The 18,511-nt window shown below is 35.9% G+C and overlaps 2 protein-coding genes across 2 annotated transcripts in view; both read left to right on the forward strand.

Annotated features, from left to right (window-relative positions):
• The window catches only part of nudC (nuclear distribution C, dynein complex regulator), a 39,377-nt gene extending 30,829 nt beyond the window's left edge, over positions 1 to 8,548 (forward strand). The window contains exons 5-8 of the mRNA XM_074095352.1: positions 5,948 to 6,136; positions 6,823 to 6,895; positions 7,277 to 7,406; positions 7,803 to 8,548. Coding sequence (XP_073951453.1) covers positions 5,948 to 6,136; positions 6,823 to 6,895; positions 7,277 to 7,406; positions 7,803 to 7,854 — 444 coding nt within the window. The 3' untranslated portion in view covers positions 7,855 to 8,548. The remainder of the gene's footprint in view (positions 1 to 5,947; positions 6,137 to 6,822; positions 6,896 to 7,276; positions 7,407 to 7,802) is intronic.
• Positions 8,549 to 10,219: 1,671 nt separating this feature from the next.
• On the forward strand, positions 10,220 to 18,310 carry LOC141433349 (protein odr-4 homolog). Its single transcript, XM_074095346.1, is given in 8 exon segments — positions 10,220 to 10,443; positions 10,574 to 10,769; positions 11,214 to 11,563; positions 13,366 to 13,545; positions 14,022 to 14,079; positions 14,082 to 14,228; positions 15,070 to 15,246; positions 17,744 to 18,310. Coding segments are annotated over 8 exon segments (1,398 nt in total). The 5' UTR covers positions 10,220 to 10,347; the 3' UTR covers positions 17,938 to 18,310.
• Positions 18,311 to 18,511: the final 201 nt, after the last annotated feature.

Here is an 18,511-nt window from a genome sequence, read left to right on the forward strand (position 1 = left end):
GTTACCCAATGTACGGCGTACAATATTTATATCCCTACCATACATATTTTTTATCAGCTAAATACTTTTTTTTACAATATTTTTATTCATTTCCTACCATCACATTCAAAAAATTCTTTTAAATTGAAGAACACTTTTTGTATTAGCCAATTTTAATTTGTATCTGAACTGATTGCCTTCCAGAGTTTTAAGTTCGACAGGAAGGTTATTAAATACATTTATTGCGCTTATGTATGTACTTTTTTATAAATTCTGGTTTTTACCCTTGGAAGAATTAAATTATGTTTGTACTGATTACGTAAATTGTTTGTGTAAGCAGATTTTTTAACAAAATATTCAGGATTATTTTTGACAAAAGTACATAAATCAAGAATATATATACCAGTCAGCGTGAGAAAACCTTTTTCCCTCAAAATTGTTCTAAGATAATACTTGTTATTAATGCGATAAATAGTGCGTATACATCTTTTTTGTAGAAAAAAGTTGACTGGACGTTTGTAGAGTTTCCCCAATTAGTATATGACTCCATAAGTAAGTAATGGATAAATATTTCCGTAGTATGCACCTTTAGTAATTTCTTCTGAGCATGTCTCAGAGAGTATAGATAAAGCAATAGCATTGGCTAGATATCCGAACAGACATCTGGACATACGAAAGCGTTTTTGCCTAAGCTTAAACGGAGACGCTTCGCGCTCGTCCAATTAATGACCCCACACTGCGTACATTTTGCTTAGATGCAGGTCTCTGCTCATACTAAGTTTTTATATATACGGCTTTCATAGCGCATATTTTGCCATAATTACAAATTTGTTCGGAACCCTCGGTGCACGAATCCGATTCGCACTTGTGTGTTATTTTTTGTTAAATTTTAACCTGACTCCATTGCATAGTTTTCGTAAGTAGAAAGACGGAAGTTAAAGATAGACTAGAGTTATTTAAATGTGGCACTAGAAGCCTGCTAAATCAGAAATGCTTTTTAAGTACCTACCTAAGTTATAGATACTGTACTAGACTTGATTTATACAGGTGTAATTACCTAAGTAATTACCTACTGCTTTCTATTTTCGTTTCTAGATTTTGTGATAAGACAATAATAAAAGTAAAAAAAATTACTCCTCTTAAATATGACAAAAAATATAAGCTTATTGCACAACCACCAAGAATCCGACACTGAAGCAGAGACAAGATTGGTTCGATTCTATACGTCTATGCATCACTCCGCCTCAAGCACTTGAACCGCACTCTTGCATTTACCCGTCAAAAATAATCTTTCATTCATATTTTATGGCCGAACGTTAGTTGCGGTCACCATAGAATCATTGCCTTTTTAAAATGTACGAAACAATGAAGATACATATCTTATGTTGTAACGTAAGGCTTAATGCAGTTGGGCCCCGGTGTAACCGGCGTGGGACCGAACGACGTGCCCCATTGCCGCTGTTGTGCAACCCGAGGACAGACTGACCGCTTGCAGAATTACATTACAGGACTCTGAGCTGGCACCGCCTTGGGATTTTCACAAGAATCTGACGCTCACGCATCACACTGATTATCGATTCCGTACTCTGATTTCCTGTTTTTGCTGTTTATTCACGATTGAATAATAAGCAAAAACATGTTATGTATTGCTTGTTAAAATAAATTTGTTTGTTATCGGATCATGTGGTTCTATTATTGTGTACGACGTCAGCGCCGCCTAGCGTCCGCAACTTTTACGTTTCTGTCAAATAATGAACGCAACACTTACCATACTCAATCATTACTTTTGGTTTAAAGATGACTATTTAAATGACTTTAATTTTATCAAGAAGCCCACTACCTCATGAAAGTGTCGATCACTGGTGCCTCTACGTTAGTACATTTATTATTTTCAAACATTAGTTGTTTCTTCAAATATTATTTTCAGTGCATTCAGTAGCCCATCGTCGCGATAACTACAGTCTTAATTAACAATATCACTAGATATTTGTCATAAAACTGTACCGTTTGCAATGCAGTCAATTGATACACATTGCAACGGATTGGCAATTAAAATAGCAATCATGTCGTTAGTTGAACTGTAAAAGTAAAATTTGAAATAGATTTAAAATATCTTATTCGAATTCAGCTTCTGCTCCACTTAAGCCACGTCAGATGGTCAAATAGTGGATCAGCAAGGATTTTGATATGCGGTAACCAACCTCGGGTTACGTAAGTTATGCATGTCGTGGTTCATGTTTTGCTCATATCAAATGTCAGGCAAATGCTTTACTGCCTATTATTTCAAAACATTTTTATTTAACTCGTGTTCAGATACACGTTAAAGTCGTCCTGCTCCTCCTTCGCCTCCGCCCATATATAGTTACTTGAAACGTTTACTTGTTTCTGTTCTTGCATATGCCCATGAATCGTATCTAAAAAAATATTTTAGCCAGGGTAATTTATGAATGATGAGCCTCAAAACAAGTTCCCGTGTACCAAAAGCCATTGTATTTACTGGCGGTAATCACTTAGGTCCACTCTGCTAGTTAATTACTAAGGGATCCTAGTAGATGGCGGATCACAAATAATTCATCCTCCACCGTCTATTCTATAAAAGTTAAGAATTGGTTCATAAAACGACTTAAGTGTTTGATGGTGTAAGGTGTAATTTTTGTAATTGATTCAAAGTTGTTAATTCTTCCTGAATTACTCTGTATTTTAGGTCAAGGATTTTATAGTTACAAACAGATTTAACACCTACCCAATAATTTACTACAATCATTCTGACTTATGCGCGTAACTTAAAATACTTACCTACCGTTGAGTTGATTGACATTTACCCGTGTTTAGTTAACATATTTTATTTCTCTAAGTTGGCAAAAATTCATGGCCTAGAGATTTCAAACTAATTGCAGACCTTGTGTAAAACTTAAATCAATGTCTTTAACAAGTAACGGTTACCAGTGCCGCAGGTAACGACTGTTTGTTATTAACTTAATGACGTGCCTATGAGTTGACTTTTCTTAATTTTTAATTGCTACTTAACATGAACTTGATTTTAAATAAAACAATATATTTGTGTCATGTTTACAGTACGTGTGCAATGTTGTAGTTTAGCATAAGTACTTTAGGCACGGCTTTACCCATATAAAGATCAATATGATCTCTGCGGCTATTCCTAACAGCTTGGTTTATTTTCCCCGAATCATCTTTACTTGCCGTTACGTGACTCATAAAATATATATATTTCTGTATATAAAATATATATGTTTCTGGACGCGATGTTTGTAAACTTGCATGATGTGACCAGTCAGAATTGAGATTCCCATTATAGATCGGGGTCGTAATTAGGCGCGCGTGTGAAGGAACCCATTATACAACACTGTACCATTCAGCTAGACAACCGACTACAAGGTTCGCAAGAGAAGTAATTCCTTCGAGTAACAAAACATTGAAGAATTGCTTAATTTCTCAGTCGCACGCACTGTTCAATTTCAATTGGATTGCAATTATATCACTCACTTTACGTACTGTATCATTAAACAATTAGCAGCATTCACAAATTAACACTCCTATCTCTGAATTTGACTTAAGATGGCGTGTAATTGCTTAGAAATGTTGGATCGTGATGTTGCATCCGTTAAGGATTATACTGCACCATTCAAAAAAGTATTCAAAGAAACAGCTACAAATACTTAAACTTTTGTTGTCATAACTTTTTTTTTTATTCGTCTCGATGGCAAACGAGCAAGTGGGTCTCCTGATAGTAAGAGATCACCACCGCCCATAAACATCTGCAACACCAAGGGTATTGCAGATGCGTTGCCAACCTAGAGGCATAAGATGGGATACCTCAAGTTCCAGTAATTTCACCGGCTGTCTTACTCTCCACGCTGAAACACAACAGTGCAAGCACTGCTGCTTCACGGCAGGATTAGCGAGCAAGATGGTGGTAGCAATCCGGGCGGACCTTGCACAATGTCCTACCACCTGCATTTGCTTAGTGTTTGTTATTATAAACTTAACGAACATACATATAATCTGTTATTGTTTTTATTATTCAATGTTAGGTTAGCTAAATTTATAATTATTCCATGTACTATGTTAAGTATAACATAATTATTTTTCAAGATTTGGCCGTTGCGGCGAGAGTAGAAATAAGTGAAAGATTCTTATTTCCGAAACGTTTTGTGTCCTCTCATTTATTTTAAACTTTAACATTGAACTGTGTCGCAACTATGTTAAGTTATTTTTTATAGATTCTGTTTGCATATCTGAATAATGATCATGGTCAGTTTTCAATCTGTTGTTTTTGTTTAGTTTTATGGTAATAGGTAATATTACAAGTAGCGTAGTTATTTTTTTTTTTATCTCTATATTAGGTACATTCATAAACTATGATGTGGAAGTTTTGCAAATTTCTTGAATGTAATCATCACTCTTCAATAAGTGTTTATTGCGTTTAGCAGTACCTGGTTACATAATTAGTGTTGGTGGTTGCAAACTGATGTTTCGAAAAAGGCACAATACTCTTTACACTGGCCGATGCATTGTTATTTACCTTGGCCGTCAGTAGCGCTTTGACGCCTTGTGATCATTACGTGAAGATGGGATGTCATTAAGCAGTAATTTAGCTATGTAAATGAGTCACAAAGTATAGTGTCAGGTCCGGTCGCGGCGGGCAAGGGTCGGGTCTACGCGAGCACATCGTCCTTGCCAGGAATGCGAGGTCATCACGCCTTCGTATAGTAGTCGGTCGTGTTCTTTTGTGACGGTCCTCTTGTGAAACATAATTGTTGTATTAGTGCTGTTCATTCCGTATTCTATGCATGTTATTATGACGCTAGTTCATGGGTCGCACCTTGTCCTGTCCACCTCGCGGTCGGCCAAACGCTGACACCTTGCAAATTACGCCTTTAATTACGGATGATTAGTCTAATAATTGTTTATTTTTCTTTGGATTCGGTGAGTTTCATAAGTTTACTGAATACAATTTAATGCTCGTATTTTAATGATTGATGATGTCTGATTTAGATTTTTGATGCCATTAATTTACAATTGGGGTATTTTTTGAATAAGAATTCTCGAGATACTTTTTTGCTCTTATTAAGTAAATACTTGTGTGACATATTCGGTAACACGTTGCTGCATTTAATGTCAAGGCGCCCTACGTGGTAGTTAGCAATTTGTGACGTCAGAAATATGACAAACTTGATAGTGACGCAACCGGCGCCGACAACGAAACTGTTGGGTCCGCTTTGAAATGCTATACCCTTAACCTTTAACTTATTTCTCAGTGAATCGACCGTTACAATTCGTATCCGCTACACGAATGTTTAACCATTCAATGTGGAGTACACAACCGCATTCATACATGGCAACCAGTAACCACGATTTGTACATTCAAATGAGTACTTTGGATTATTTATGCCAGCTCTATGTAAGGTAAATTGGTAGAATTACAGAAGGATATAATGCGAACGTTTAATGTTGTTAGCTTGGGGATTTTCCGACCGTATCCTGGCATGACTCAATTACAGCGGAGCTTAAATCGTACTTAGTCAAAAAGGCAAAAACGGAACCTTTGTTAATTCTCCGTGTACGGCTTGCTTGCTTTAGGTAACTACTGGTTTTTTTTTCCAGTATTTACCACTGAGTACTTTAGTGGTAAAAGATGGGGAAAAAATCCCAGCTGTTACCACTGTTAAAAATTTGTGGTAACAGGTGGGAATAACCCTTTTTCGGCCAAACAACACTCGTCATGGATGTCATTGTTTTGAAATACATTAAGCACCCCATTTACGAATATTTAGAAACTGCAACTGCAGGAATAGACGAAGAATTCTAGCCAAGCCTTATTTACAGATTGACATTGATAAGTCATCTCATCTCATCAGTTATCATAATCGTAATACTAGAATGCGGTGTATCCATCTTTGGAAAACTAATACTTGTTCTTTTGTTAAGTCACGTGTTTCGTTTACAGTTAAGAGTTCCACTCCGCCAAGTTCTAAGACCCCGTGACCTGACCGTAGTGATCGCCAAGAAACATCTGAAGATCGGTATCAAGGGTCAACCGCTGATTATTGACGGCGAGCTCGATTCTGACGTCAAGATTGAAGAATCGACATGGGTGCTACAGGATGGACGCAATTTGCTCGTTAATTTGGAGAAGGTAAATTGTTCATTGAATAAAGAATTCCAAGAATTTTGAAATAATATCCAAAATAACAAAGCAGCTTAACCACGTCTACGTCTTAAGCACTAAGTTCGTTAAAAAAAGTCAGGACTCAGGATAAAAGGTTCTCAGGTTAAAATTAATATTAAATATTTGTCAATGTACCTACAATTCTTTAAGATAAGTTTAGTCAAGCTATAGTATTGTAAGACTCTTAAAATATTAATATAAACAGTCTTCTCAAGAAATCTGATAACGGTAAATAATGACAAACTTCAGCATATGACCCAAACAGAAATTTTGACTAATGACTGAATGACCGAAGTTGACTAAAAGCTTTTAAAAAGTAGGCGACTACTTAATACAAGGGAAAGTCTATAGCTTTTGGAACCGTTGTTATTTTCTATGAGCTCCAACTGTTTTAAATATTTCGTTTTCAAAGCCCCCGTAGTCATAAGTCTGACCGACCTTACCTTTTTATTGCTAAGCGGCATTTTCCTTTACCATGTTTTACAAAAATGCCAGCATACTTTTTAACTTAGAACACCTTGTAACACTTTACGGTGAGACTAATTTATTTTTAGCGTTACTCGTAATTTACGTGAAACAGTGTCTTAGAGGATCCAATCAAATTTAATGACCCAGCTTACAGTTGCTAACTATGTGCCGTTATTTTGTTCTAGGTAAACAAAATGAATTGGTGGTCAAGATTGGTCACGACAGACCCTGAAATATCTACAAAGAAAATCAATCCAGGTGTGTATTTTAATTTACTAACAATATTTATACAATATAAGTATTATAACTATTGTCTTCTTTAAATTTAGGCTAGAGATCATTGTTTTTCTTAGTAGAATATACCTATTCCTGTTTACCTTTACTTGCCCGAATTTCACTTGCCATACCAACGTTTGCCATAAAATATATAGAACCGTATAATGCAGTAGGTTAGGTTAGGTTAGGTTAATATCAACTCTGAAGAAATTACTTTATGGCAAATGAAAATTCTAGAAAACGATACATTCGGGCATATGAAATTCGGGCAAACGATAGAGAGCCACCTATTCCATTTGATCATTACGAATCTTCATGGAGACCATGGAGTTAATGTTTGGCATTGATAATTTTCTTTTTCAGAACCGTCTAAGTTATCCGATTTGGACGGTGAGACACGTGGACTGGTGGAAAAGATGATGTACGACCAGAGGCAGAAGGAAATGGGCCTTCCTACCAGCGAGGAACAAAAGAAGCAAGATGTACTCAAAAAGTAAGTTCCTACAATAGCCTGAGATCCCCCACCGTGATAGACTTAACCTATATTTTATTTGATCAAAATGTGACTTACAAAAAGATTACAATTTGAGCCGATGCAACGTCCAGGGTTACGTAGCAAAATGTGCTCATTTGTTTGGAAAATAAATGAAGTGTCGCGAAAAAGTAATAGTTTGAAATAATCTCTTGCCAGTTGCTATGTTGGCGGGAGACTGCGATGTTGTTAGCAAGCAACCTAAACAGTTTTCGAGATGGTAGGTGCTTAATACAGGGTTGTTACGAGTACCTACTTTTAATATGGTCCGGCGGCGGCGACGATAAAAATTGATTTCAATGGTATTTTAATTTGTATGTTTATTTTAAAAACATTAATAAATTCATTTGTTTTCAGGTTCATGGAGCAACATCCCGAAATGGACTTCTCCAAATGTAAATTCAACTAACCAATTAAATGTTTAATGTGTTAATAGTTATGCTTTTCGTAATGGCGCATGAATTAAGCTTAGGCATGACATCTTTAAAGCATTACGTAAGAATCATTCTTTAATTTACAAAGATAATAAAAACCGTACTGTATTCACATTTTTGGTGCAAGTAGGTACATATTATTATATTACAACAAACAATCGAAGTGAATCACTCCTGGTTAAATAAGTTTTATTTTATATGCACCATTCAAATAAATAGATTGTGCTATGAGAAAATAATTTTGGTTATATTTGAATGTATACTATACCTACTTGAATTTGCCTTCTAGAATGTTATATTCCATCCATATTTCATTTAACTATTGCATTGTTTTGTGAAGATAATAAATTAAAACGATACAAAACTATTACTAACCTCATTCCGCGCGCTAAGACCGAAATGGAGTATTGTGGAACTCAACTCTGGGGGGCTACTACGCAATTCGAAAATCGGAGTTGGTTGGTATCGTACCGTCCCTCTCACTTTCGTATTATTAATATAAGCATCAGCGGGACGGCAAGATACGAAGTTCGAATTTTGCACTTCGTAGTATGGCCCTGCTGTCCCAATCTCTCTTCTACCAACTGCTACCAACTTTACTACCAACGCGCGGAGTGCAAGTCAAATGTAGTAAACACAAGTTTCTTTCAATAAACTATTGGAGATGCACGAAGATGATACTTATTTTAGACCCTAAATCCTAGATTCCCAGCTCGATAGTACCTAGGTACACTCAAGGACTAAAGAATAAATGAATTAAAATTCATGAGTCACCACGGAAATGGAATTTTCGTTGTTAATTAATGCGATGTTTCTTTCTTTCTTTCTTCGATGTCACTATGACGTTTACTGTGAAATGGTTCCATGGTGGCTCATGAATTAAGTCCTTGACCGTACCGTACTATAAACTCAATATTCTTATCTACCTGCTAATAATGCTAATCGTCCCTACTTTAAAAAAAAACTCCAGCAGTGGACGTCTTTCGGATGACATGATGATGATGATGGATGGCAATCATTTTTGCATGTTTGCTTCTATCTTGGCCTACCAACTACTACAAGCTATATTTAACCCTCAGACGCTTAGTACCAGAAACGCAAATTACCTTATACGCGGATGACCAGATGTGCATTTCGCAAACTACCAGATACGCAGATGGCCAGAATTCATTTCGCGAATGACCCGATACTAAAATTACCAGACAAATCTATTTACGCAAAGTACCTACCAGAAACGCATATGACCAGAATTCCATTTCGCGAATCAGTGGACATTGTGAGAGATCATCGCATTCATCCTCAGCATCGGTATCAGGTCTTATCCTACCAATGCAAAAATAAACCATTTAACTATTAACACACATTTACTTTTTAGTGCTAAGGTTCTCTTGTCTCACTCACACCTGCGAAGATCGTATCAAAACGAATGTGGTTAAAAAAAATATTATCAATGATCAATGCCTTTTTAATTTTTTTTTACTTATTTAAATGATCAAAATACTACAAAAATAAATACCAAAAAATAAATAAAACAAAAAGTGGATTTGAACCGAGATAAATAAAACAAAAGTGGATTTGAACCATCTCCCTATGATGCACTTGTCTCAGAGATCGTGATAGTTAACCGCAGGGCCAGACAGTTCTGTCACGTGTCACACAGGGGGGTTCCTTTTCTCTGACGCTTACTGTACCTACCTTTTATTTTTCATATCTTAATTCTATTTTTTTTAATTTCATTCATTTATTTTGATTGATTTTTAGTTTTATAAAAAATAAAAATTATTTAAAAAAATATGTAGAAACTTAATGAACTAAAAGAATTTCCTTGCTCACCCTCATTTCATTTCTCATTTCTTGCCCATTCTTTTAGTTCATTGATATGGACCTCCGCAAAGTAACGCCTGATTCAATAAATTATGTACTTAGAAACTTGTTTGTGGCTGTTGACCTGATTACCTTGGTCTTAGACGAAGAATTTATTTTATGCACACATACAGCTTAAACACGAACTTTACGAGCATGAGAAGTGAAAAAGTTATTTTATGTTACTTGGATCTAGAATAAATACGAAGTTTACCAGCATGAGAACCGAAAAATTAATTAAGTAATTTACGTTACAATAACCGTACTGAACGTTACTACGGACAACTAAATTAAACCTATACAACTAGATGCACCCGTTTCGTTAAATTTTAATCCAGAAGCCATTTAAATATCACGTCAGCATTTTACAATAAATTATAATTAAACTGTATGGGCACAATTTCTCTGTCTTACCAGGGTGGGATAACTAAAATGTAGCTGTCAATGTCATGTCAACTGACTTGACAGTTTGACGTTTGATTGTTTGACAGTAGTTATAATTGTGCAGCGGTGGCACTGCAAACTAAACGAATCCGTCAAAACCATATTGTTGATGTCGATCGTGTAACTTCCTGTATGTAATTAAATTATTTGAGAGCTTTAAAATGGTTAGAACAGTGTATTCCCCCGAGTACTGCCTTCAATACCTAGAACAGTACGCGTCTCAGGAATCCTTCGTTATAGGACTTATTCTAGGTCAGGCATGTATCACAAAATTATACTACACATACCTCTTAAATAATCAGTAAATTAACACACTCGTTCGCTCTTCAGGGAGTTTACGATATTACTCTGATGTCAATAAAATAAAGAACCTGCTTAAAATTGCAGAATACCGCGGCACGAGAGAACGTGATTCATTTGGCTCGCACCCCTGAAGAGAAAAGTCCTGAGACTGTTTCAGATAACAGTTTTTCTTCAGATAAAACAGAGACGGTTAAAAACTTGTCGGGAGTATCAGAAGCGTGGGTAGCCGACCACGCCAAACATGTCACTAGAATGCTGCCTGGAGGAATGTTTGTTCAAGGTTTGAGAAGAGTGCTTCTTAGCTGTCTATACTGTGTTGCTTACAGACTGAACCAGGAGTTTCCGACACTCTTTACATGTTGTAATTTTTTTAGCAACACTTTTGTTCGTACATACATACTTGCATTTAGCTTGTCATACATATTAAGTTATTCCAAGTCGGTTTCGATGCATAGCTTAACTACTCCTGGACTAAAAATTGGCTATTAGAACAACTATTAGGTAAATTAAATTTGCAGGCAACTTACACTATATCACCACATTTGATAACTATAAATAAGCATTACTGACATAGTTATTTATTTAGTTAGGGGATCTCGGAAACAGCTCTAAAAATGTTGATAAATTTGCTATGCCTTGCCTTAACTCTAGGAAAACACATGTTTCTGATTTTACTTGGTCGTTCAGGTACTCTAACTTAATTTGTGTACATTATGTATTACAGGTATTTTTGTCACAACTGATGAAGATGTTTTTGAAGATCCGAATTGCTTCAGCAAACTAAGAGCCATATTAAACTACACATACAAATTACTCAATACAAATCCATACATGTTTGGTAACTGTCTGGAAATATCTGAAAGACTCATTTTGCACATGTCTACGAGTACTAAAGTATTAACATGCAAAAGCGTTGAGGTTGGACCAGTTAAGAGCACAGTTCTGAAGCCTGTTGATTGGAAATTTTTACCAAAAGCCCAACAATGGCAGAGGCTGGACTGCTATTTTGAATTTGATGATGTTTACCCTGTTATTGTGAAGAAGAGTGGTATCTCTGTGAAACAACAATTTCAGGTAAGTCTTTTAGAGGCATTTTCTATGAAATTTAGATAGGTAGAACTCAGTAATGGTTCTTGCTGTCTGCATCTCATAGAAAATATCCTATAATAATTACATATGAAAATTAAAATTAGAATTTGGCGGTGATCACTTACCTCGAGTGACCTGCCTGCTCGGATGCCAGCTGTTTGATAAAAAAAACGTTTTTTTCATTCACTTAGTACTAATTTTACAATATGCTGTTGTTCCTTTTTAACATAAATGTAATACCTATGCTAAGGGGTATACTAAAATATTTCAATAAAAACTTAGCCAGCATATCATTCACTAGCGCCCTGCCCCGGCTCCGCACCGCATAGGTGCAATATTCAAAATAACCCTCCTTTTGACAGTCGGGAAAAAAGTCTCAGTGCCGGTAGCCCATAGTTTGTATGGGCAAAATTTTTAAAAAAACTGGCCAAGTGTGAGTCAAACTCGCGCATGAAGGGTTCCGTAACATTATCTTTACAACATTGGACATTAGCAAAAATCGTTAAAAAATCACGTTTGTTGTATCAAAGCTCCCCTTAAATATTTATTTTATATTAATTTAAAATATTATTTATCTTTATAGTGCCATATACAACTATATATTCTGTGAATATTTTCAGCATCTACCTGTTGCGGTTATTAATATCGAACAAAAAACTCCAAAAAAAAACACGTTAGATGTAGGGAGCCCCACTTAATTATTTATTTATTAGTATTTATTGTTATAGGGAATATGATAATCACGGTTCATGAGATCCAGCCTGGCGACAGACAAAGGGACAGTGGAGTCTTAGTAATAGGGTCTCTTTTTTTCCCTTTGGCGCACGGAATCCTTAAAAGGTCTTTAATCAAGGGCACTTCAGACATTTTTCAGCTCCATTCCCAAAAACTACACCCGACCCGCGCATAGATTTTTTTTCAATGAAACGTCTGATTTACATAATTCAAAAGTAATCTACAGGTATTGAAACAGTCTTGAATATGAAATAATTTATTTAGATAAGGATTAATATATATAAAATGGTCTGATTTTATTCAACATTTCTATCAACTTTTAAAATGTAAAAAAGTAGTTATGGTGACATAACTACAATAGTTGGACATGTGGTTTAGCAAAGTTTTTGTAGAGATTAATTACATTCTTGAATATTGTAGAACATATTTTTGTTCTATCTTTAATAGTTTCCGCAGCACATGCGATGAAAAACATTTTATAACTATTTCTTTTACACCTTGGGTTACATTATTGACGTTTTAGTACTGATCCCTAATTAAAAAAAAAATATGATATAGCCTATGTAACTCAGAGTTATTGTAGCTTCCCAACGGTGAAAGATTTTTTTTTATGGGTCCAGTAGTTTTGGAGCCTATTCAATGCAACCAAACAAACAATCAAATCTTTCCTCTTCATATTATTAGTATAGATTATCAAACACATATTTTAAGAACAATCTTTTGCTTCAAACCCATAATATTATGATATTATATGTAAAAAGTCTGGTAATATTTTGTATAAGTTTGATGCCAACATTCAAAATTATAACATTTCGCTCCCCATGTTACAAAAACTTAGTCATCCTTAAACATATGTTGAAGTGTTAAGTTCAGTCATCAGCCTTAATATTTGCCACAGAGGAGTGTGAAAAAATATCTCACACTACCTACCGGCCCTAGAAATAGAGTTGTGTCAGATAATTATGCACACTTTTTTGTGTTAGATATTGGTGCTGGTGACTATACATGTGAGTTTAGAGGAAACTTTTTAGAGCAAGTTTTTATGTTTTCAGCAAATATTGGAATCAGCCCATAAGACAATTGAAACAAGCGTAATGTTCATAGATGGAGAACTGAAGAATGGTTCAGAAGCTTTAGAAAACTTAAACAAGAAGAAAAAGCCAAAAACAAATGTTAAACCAACACAGCAAGATGTTCTAAAATCTATGCAAGTGTCTTTATTTGTGCCATTTGTAAGTATAACTATATTATTTTAATTTACTATATTGGATTTATCCTATAAACCAGTATATTTTATTTATAACAAAACCATTGTGATGTTCAAACACTGGCACTTGCATAATAAGTTAGTTTGTTTTAGTTTTTATTGTTAGTTTTAGTATATTAGTCTTATTCTGTATGGTGGTGGTACTGAATGAACCAAATAAATCTTTCTTTCTTTCTTTCATAATGCATTCACCATCCCTTTCTACCCTTATCTTATACCATTTGACAGAAAAATTTTGAAAGCAATTTTAATTCTGGATGTGCTGGAAAATATGTCCAGAGCTGTTGTCTCTACTAGATCCGTGTGGCACAGATCTTCATTCCTACAAATGTGACTCAAAATTGCAAAAGTTGAATTCAATATCTTGATAGATGTGTATGTCTTTCTTCGTCTTTAATTTTGTATCTCGGTTTCATTTTTTAAATTTTAACATATTTTTAGGAAAATTCCTTACCGGAGACAGTTGAATACCTCGAGTGTGACGGTAGCATACACTTCAGCGTGTTGTATCATCCAGTGTGTTCATGTACCCGAAAGCAACGGTCAGTGAGGCTATAACGGCCGTGAAACAGGACATAGTACGGTCACTAGCCTCTCGCTTTACCATGCACTGTGATGCTTTGATTGATGACAACCTACTACCAGAAGGTATGATAAAAATCTATGTTTTGCTTATCTTGCGAATGTGCGTAAAAAAACTTACACCAAAGTTAATCTTGAGGTGTGTCTACACCTGGGTCTTTAATAACACATATACTTCTTTTCATTCCGATATTCCCGCGGATCGGAATAAAATACTGAAATCTCAATCTATTAGTTTAGAAACATGAGATTTGACACAAGTGTTTTTATGCAACATTAATAAAGATAACAATCTAACCTTTGGGAATATTTACGGGAATTTTCGCGAAATCTCAAAATTTAGTTCAAATGCCACATCTGATGGTTAACATGAGCGAAAACGCGGGTAAAAACTAGTTTAGTTAATACAGCTGTGGGTTAACAGCCTTTAATTACTAATTTTTGCTGCTATATGTAGTTAATTATAATTAACTTTGATGTATTGGCTAGCAGTGATCGAAGACATACTTGACTAAACTTTAAAATGGAACTGGGACTAATTGTGATTGATTTGATATGGTTGAATCGGTTCAGTATCTAAGTCGCGTTTTCCTAAACTAGACTTGCATGTTGCCACGCGGTGGTTACGTTTCACGGAAACTAAAATGGTTCGAATCTGAGTGATTCAAATACAATCAACATTGGGGGAGAAAAGTTCTCGAGTGGCGACAAGGATCCGAAAGACGCAGCGTTGACGGACCTCCCACTAGGTAGTGATTAGTGGTAGATTAACGTCACGCGAGAGTTGTGGATAACCGATCGCAGGTGGCAATTTGTTGTCATTGTGGTGCTCTAAAGAGGTCTTTGTTCAACAGTGGACGTCTTCCGGCTGTCAATGGTGACGATCAAAGACTATTTTTTTTTTCAGAAAAAGTATGTTTCAACGAGCCACCCCGCCGTGTCCTAGTGCCAGTGGGCTCGTTGTACCTCTGCGATTATTTATTCCCCGGGGAAGCGCCCGCAGAAGCGTTGCTCTCCGTAAGAGAGTTACTCGATCTGCAGATCACAGAGGCCGAAGTAGTCTGCGATTTGGAGACTCCTGCTGGTAAAATTAAATTTATTTTGTGGCGATAAATATTGCGAAATAGCCGAAGTATCTCGATAAAAGCTATATTTTGCTTGTATAGCTCAACTACTTCTGAAAACGAGTGATAGATATGTATAACAACATTTGATATAACTGTAATATTGGAATAATACTACATTTGAAATAATTCGATTTACTCGAGAAGTATCTAAGCTTCTATGATTGTTATGTAAAATAAACCTGACCTATGCTGACGAATGCATATCAGTAAGACTTAATAATAATCCTGTAAAGTTTACTTCTTGGGCAAACCAAATTATATCAAATGTAGCATTATAACAAATATTGTTATATCTTTTGCGCCGCATCCTCGAAAAACGCAAAGCGTAGCTCGGTCGCCATGTACAAAATATTCAAGGTGTCTTAAAATTACTCAGGAAAATTTCATTCAACAGATGGCTGAATTACTTGGATCACCCCTTTAAATGTTTTTGAATCAAAATGTCACGCTTCTAACGCGGTGCAATCTACTTCGATCAATTTATGGAAACATTTGATAACTACAGCTAAAAGGTTCTGTAAAATACATATTTACAAGGATATTCAGTCAAAGTAAACCAACCACTTGCTGAAATATTCCCGAGGAATTTTAAGAGTAATGAGTTCAAAGAGTCGTTATTATTATAAAGATCATAAAAAAATCATGACCCCTGCATATTTATATCGGCCTTGTCATTACACCAGTACTAAAGGCGCGGATGGCCATTTTATTGTGGACCAGTTTAATGACACAATATTATTAAACTTGAGAACTGTCATAAACTGCGTAAGCTAAGTGATTTTTTATTATGGATTTACTCGTAGGAATATTATAAAAGGAACAGTATTTAAATGTTAAAAAACATTTTGAAAAATAAAAGGAAGGAATACGGACTAACTACTTAAGGTCTTTACCCACTACATCGTATTATGCCATGACCGTTATAGGAACGCGTCAGGAACGGAATGTCAAGCGAATACATGACACGCGACGGCGACTGTTGGTTAGGAAAGCCATAGGCATATTATCATACTTTTCAATACAAAGAATACCTTTATTCGTAATCTCACAAAGATATTATCATGTTTAATGTGTTTAGTCTATACCTGAATGCTAATGCTTTGCCAACTTTAACTTTTTGAACGCCACAGTCGCAACACACAACAATTTCGTGGCGCCCATGGCACGATTTAAAGCTGTCATGTGTTGCCGAGACTGTGCCGTTCAAAAGGTTTAATTTAATACTAAGATGGAGCAACTCATGTGCCAGTAGTTTTCCCCGGATATCTTACCCTTTACACTGGTACACAACAGCGTAGGCACTGCTAGTCTGCTACTCAGCGGCAGAAGTAACGGATAAGATATTGAACTTGTAGTATTTGCTTGTGTACTTAGTACTTTGTACCTAGTATTTGGATATACCTAGGCTCCTCCGTTTGCACCAGAGATGTGCGAGGAATGTGTTTTTGATGAACCAATAGAAACGCTTCATTTATGAGTGGGGACCTATTTAGCGTCATGTATGTCTTGTCTTTGTTCTATTTCTATTGTTATGTTAATTGTGATGATTTTATGGCGTTAAATATAGTACATTGTTGCACCAAGCAGAAAGTTATTTATTAGCGTTAGCGAGGGCTTTAAAAAGCACGAGGGCAATATAAATTCCTTAATGCGAGGTGCATAATCTGCTTTTCTTTCAACTATTACTGGAATAGTAGACGAAACAAAAACTCATGCTAAACAATTAATAGGAAAGAAATGTCACTAGCACTCGATGATTCCATTTTTGTTTACATTTGCACTCTTAAAAAATGAAACTCGCAAGATTCCCGCCAATTTTTTTTTAATTTCTTACTTTTTTTTGGCAGAGTTAGTAGCCAGTAGCAGATATTTTTACCCGCGATCTGCCAAATTTCGGATGGGCGCCAGGTTGGCCAACAAAATACCCAAAATTTTTTTTAAATATACGGCTTTTTTATACGCAAGCTGTTAAATTTTATAAGACGGTCAGATTGAGCAACCTAACGCTAGATTTTTTTACACTATGCAGGCTAATTTTATAGCAAAAATACTTGTGTTACCTCTTTGGTGGTGCAATTAAAAAAAAATGTAAAACAATGCAATAAAGTATTTTCATACATTTTTTCTGCTCTAGAGCAGAGAGTTGGTAGAAAAATTTATTTTCTTTCTTTCTTCTATTTGCCTAGCCTCGCTCCGCTCGGGTGTTTCCACCAGAGATGTGCTGTGCGAGGATAGGTAAATGAAGCGTTTCTATTGGTTCATCCAAAAACACATTCCTCGCACATCTTCGGTGCAAACGCAGTCTAAAAGATAGCATTGGAAAACAGCGGAAATCTGATTTAGATCAGCGACAGGTCAAATGTTGCAAGTCGAATTTCGTCCACTTCTATTAGTCGAAAAGTGTTCAAAATGAAATTATGATGTAGAGTTTAAACAAAATTTTTTAATTTCCAGATACGTCAGAGTTCGACGCATTGGACCGCGACAGTAGCAGCGAAGAAATGCTGGCGACACCACAGGAGGCCAGCCAGTTTATGTACATCACAGGCATTTGTTTCGCCATGCTCGTCCTTGTCATCTCAATTATAGTCCACTATTACGATTCCATTGTCGGTGTCATCGGTAAACTACTGTCCAAGTCCAATTAATTTATTATTTATGGGATTCTCGGAACACCCTGGTAACTTTGACAGACAGCACAAATCGTGATTTGTCGCTTGTTTGTATTCTTTCCTACTGGGTAGTTAAAAAGCGGTAGGTACGCGGAATAGCGAGTCGCAGTCACTTGTGCTAGGCGATGGATTGGCCAGTTAACATATTTTATCTACACCCATATAGTAAATCCTCCATTATGAATACAAAGACCATAGATAATGACCAGCATTACGACATTGGATTCTATTATGAACACGGCTGTATCGTAATGGTCATTACAATCAGATATCTGTATCGTGATGAGATTTCATACAACATTACAGCACCGGGGCGCGTCGCGTCGCGCGCAAGAGCAGCAGCAGGTCGTCGCGGCGCAGCTCGTGGACAGACATACCTACCTAGTTCTCGTTAATGCAGGTCATTCTCAATGGTTCTTGAATACATGATAGAGGATTTAATACATGGATGTAGATAAAATATTGTTTGCAACTGTATGTAGGGTAGAGGCACCGTTTTTGGCCAGCAGACATTTGAAGTAATATATAAAAAGTTATAGTATTAAAACAA

The sequence above is a fragment of the Choristoneura fumiferana genome, chromosome 12, assembly GCF_025370935.1.
Source record: "Choristoneura fumiferana chromosome 12, NRCan_CFum_1, whole genome shotgun sequence".
NCBI classification, from domain to species: domain Eukaryota; kingdom Metazoa; phylum Arthropoda; class Insecta; order Lepidoptera; family Tortricidae; genus Choristoneura; species Choristoneura fumiferana.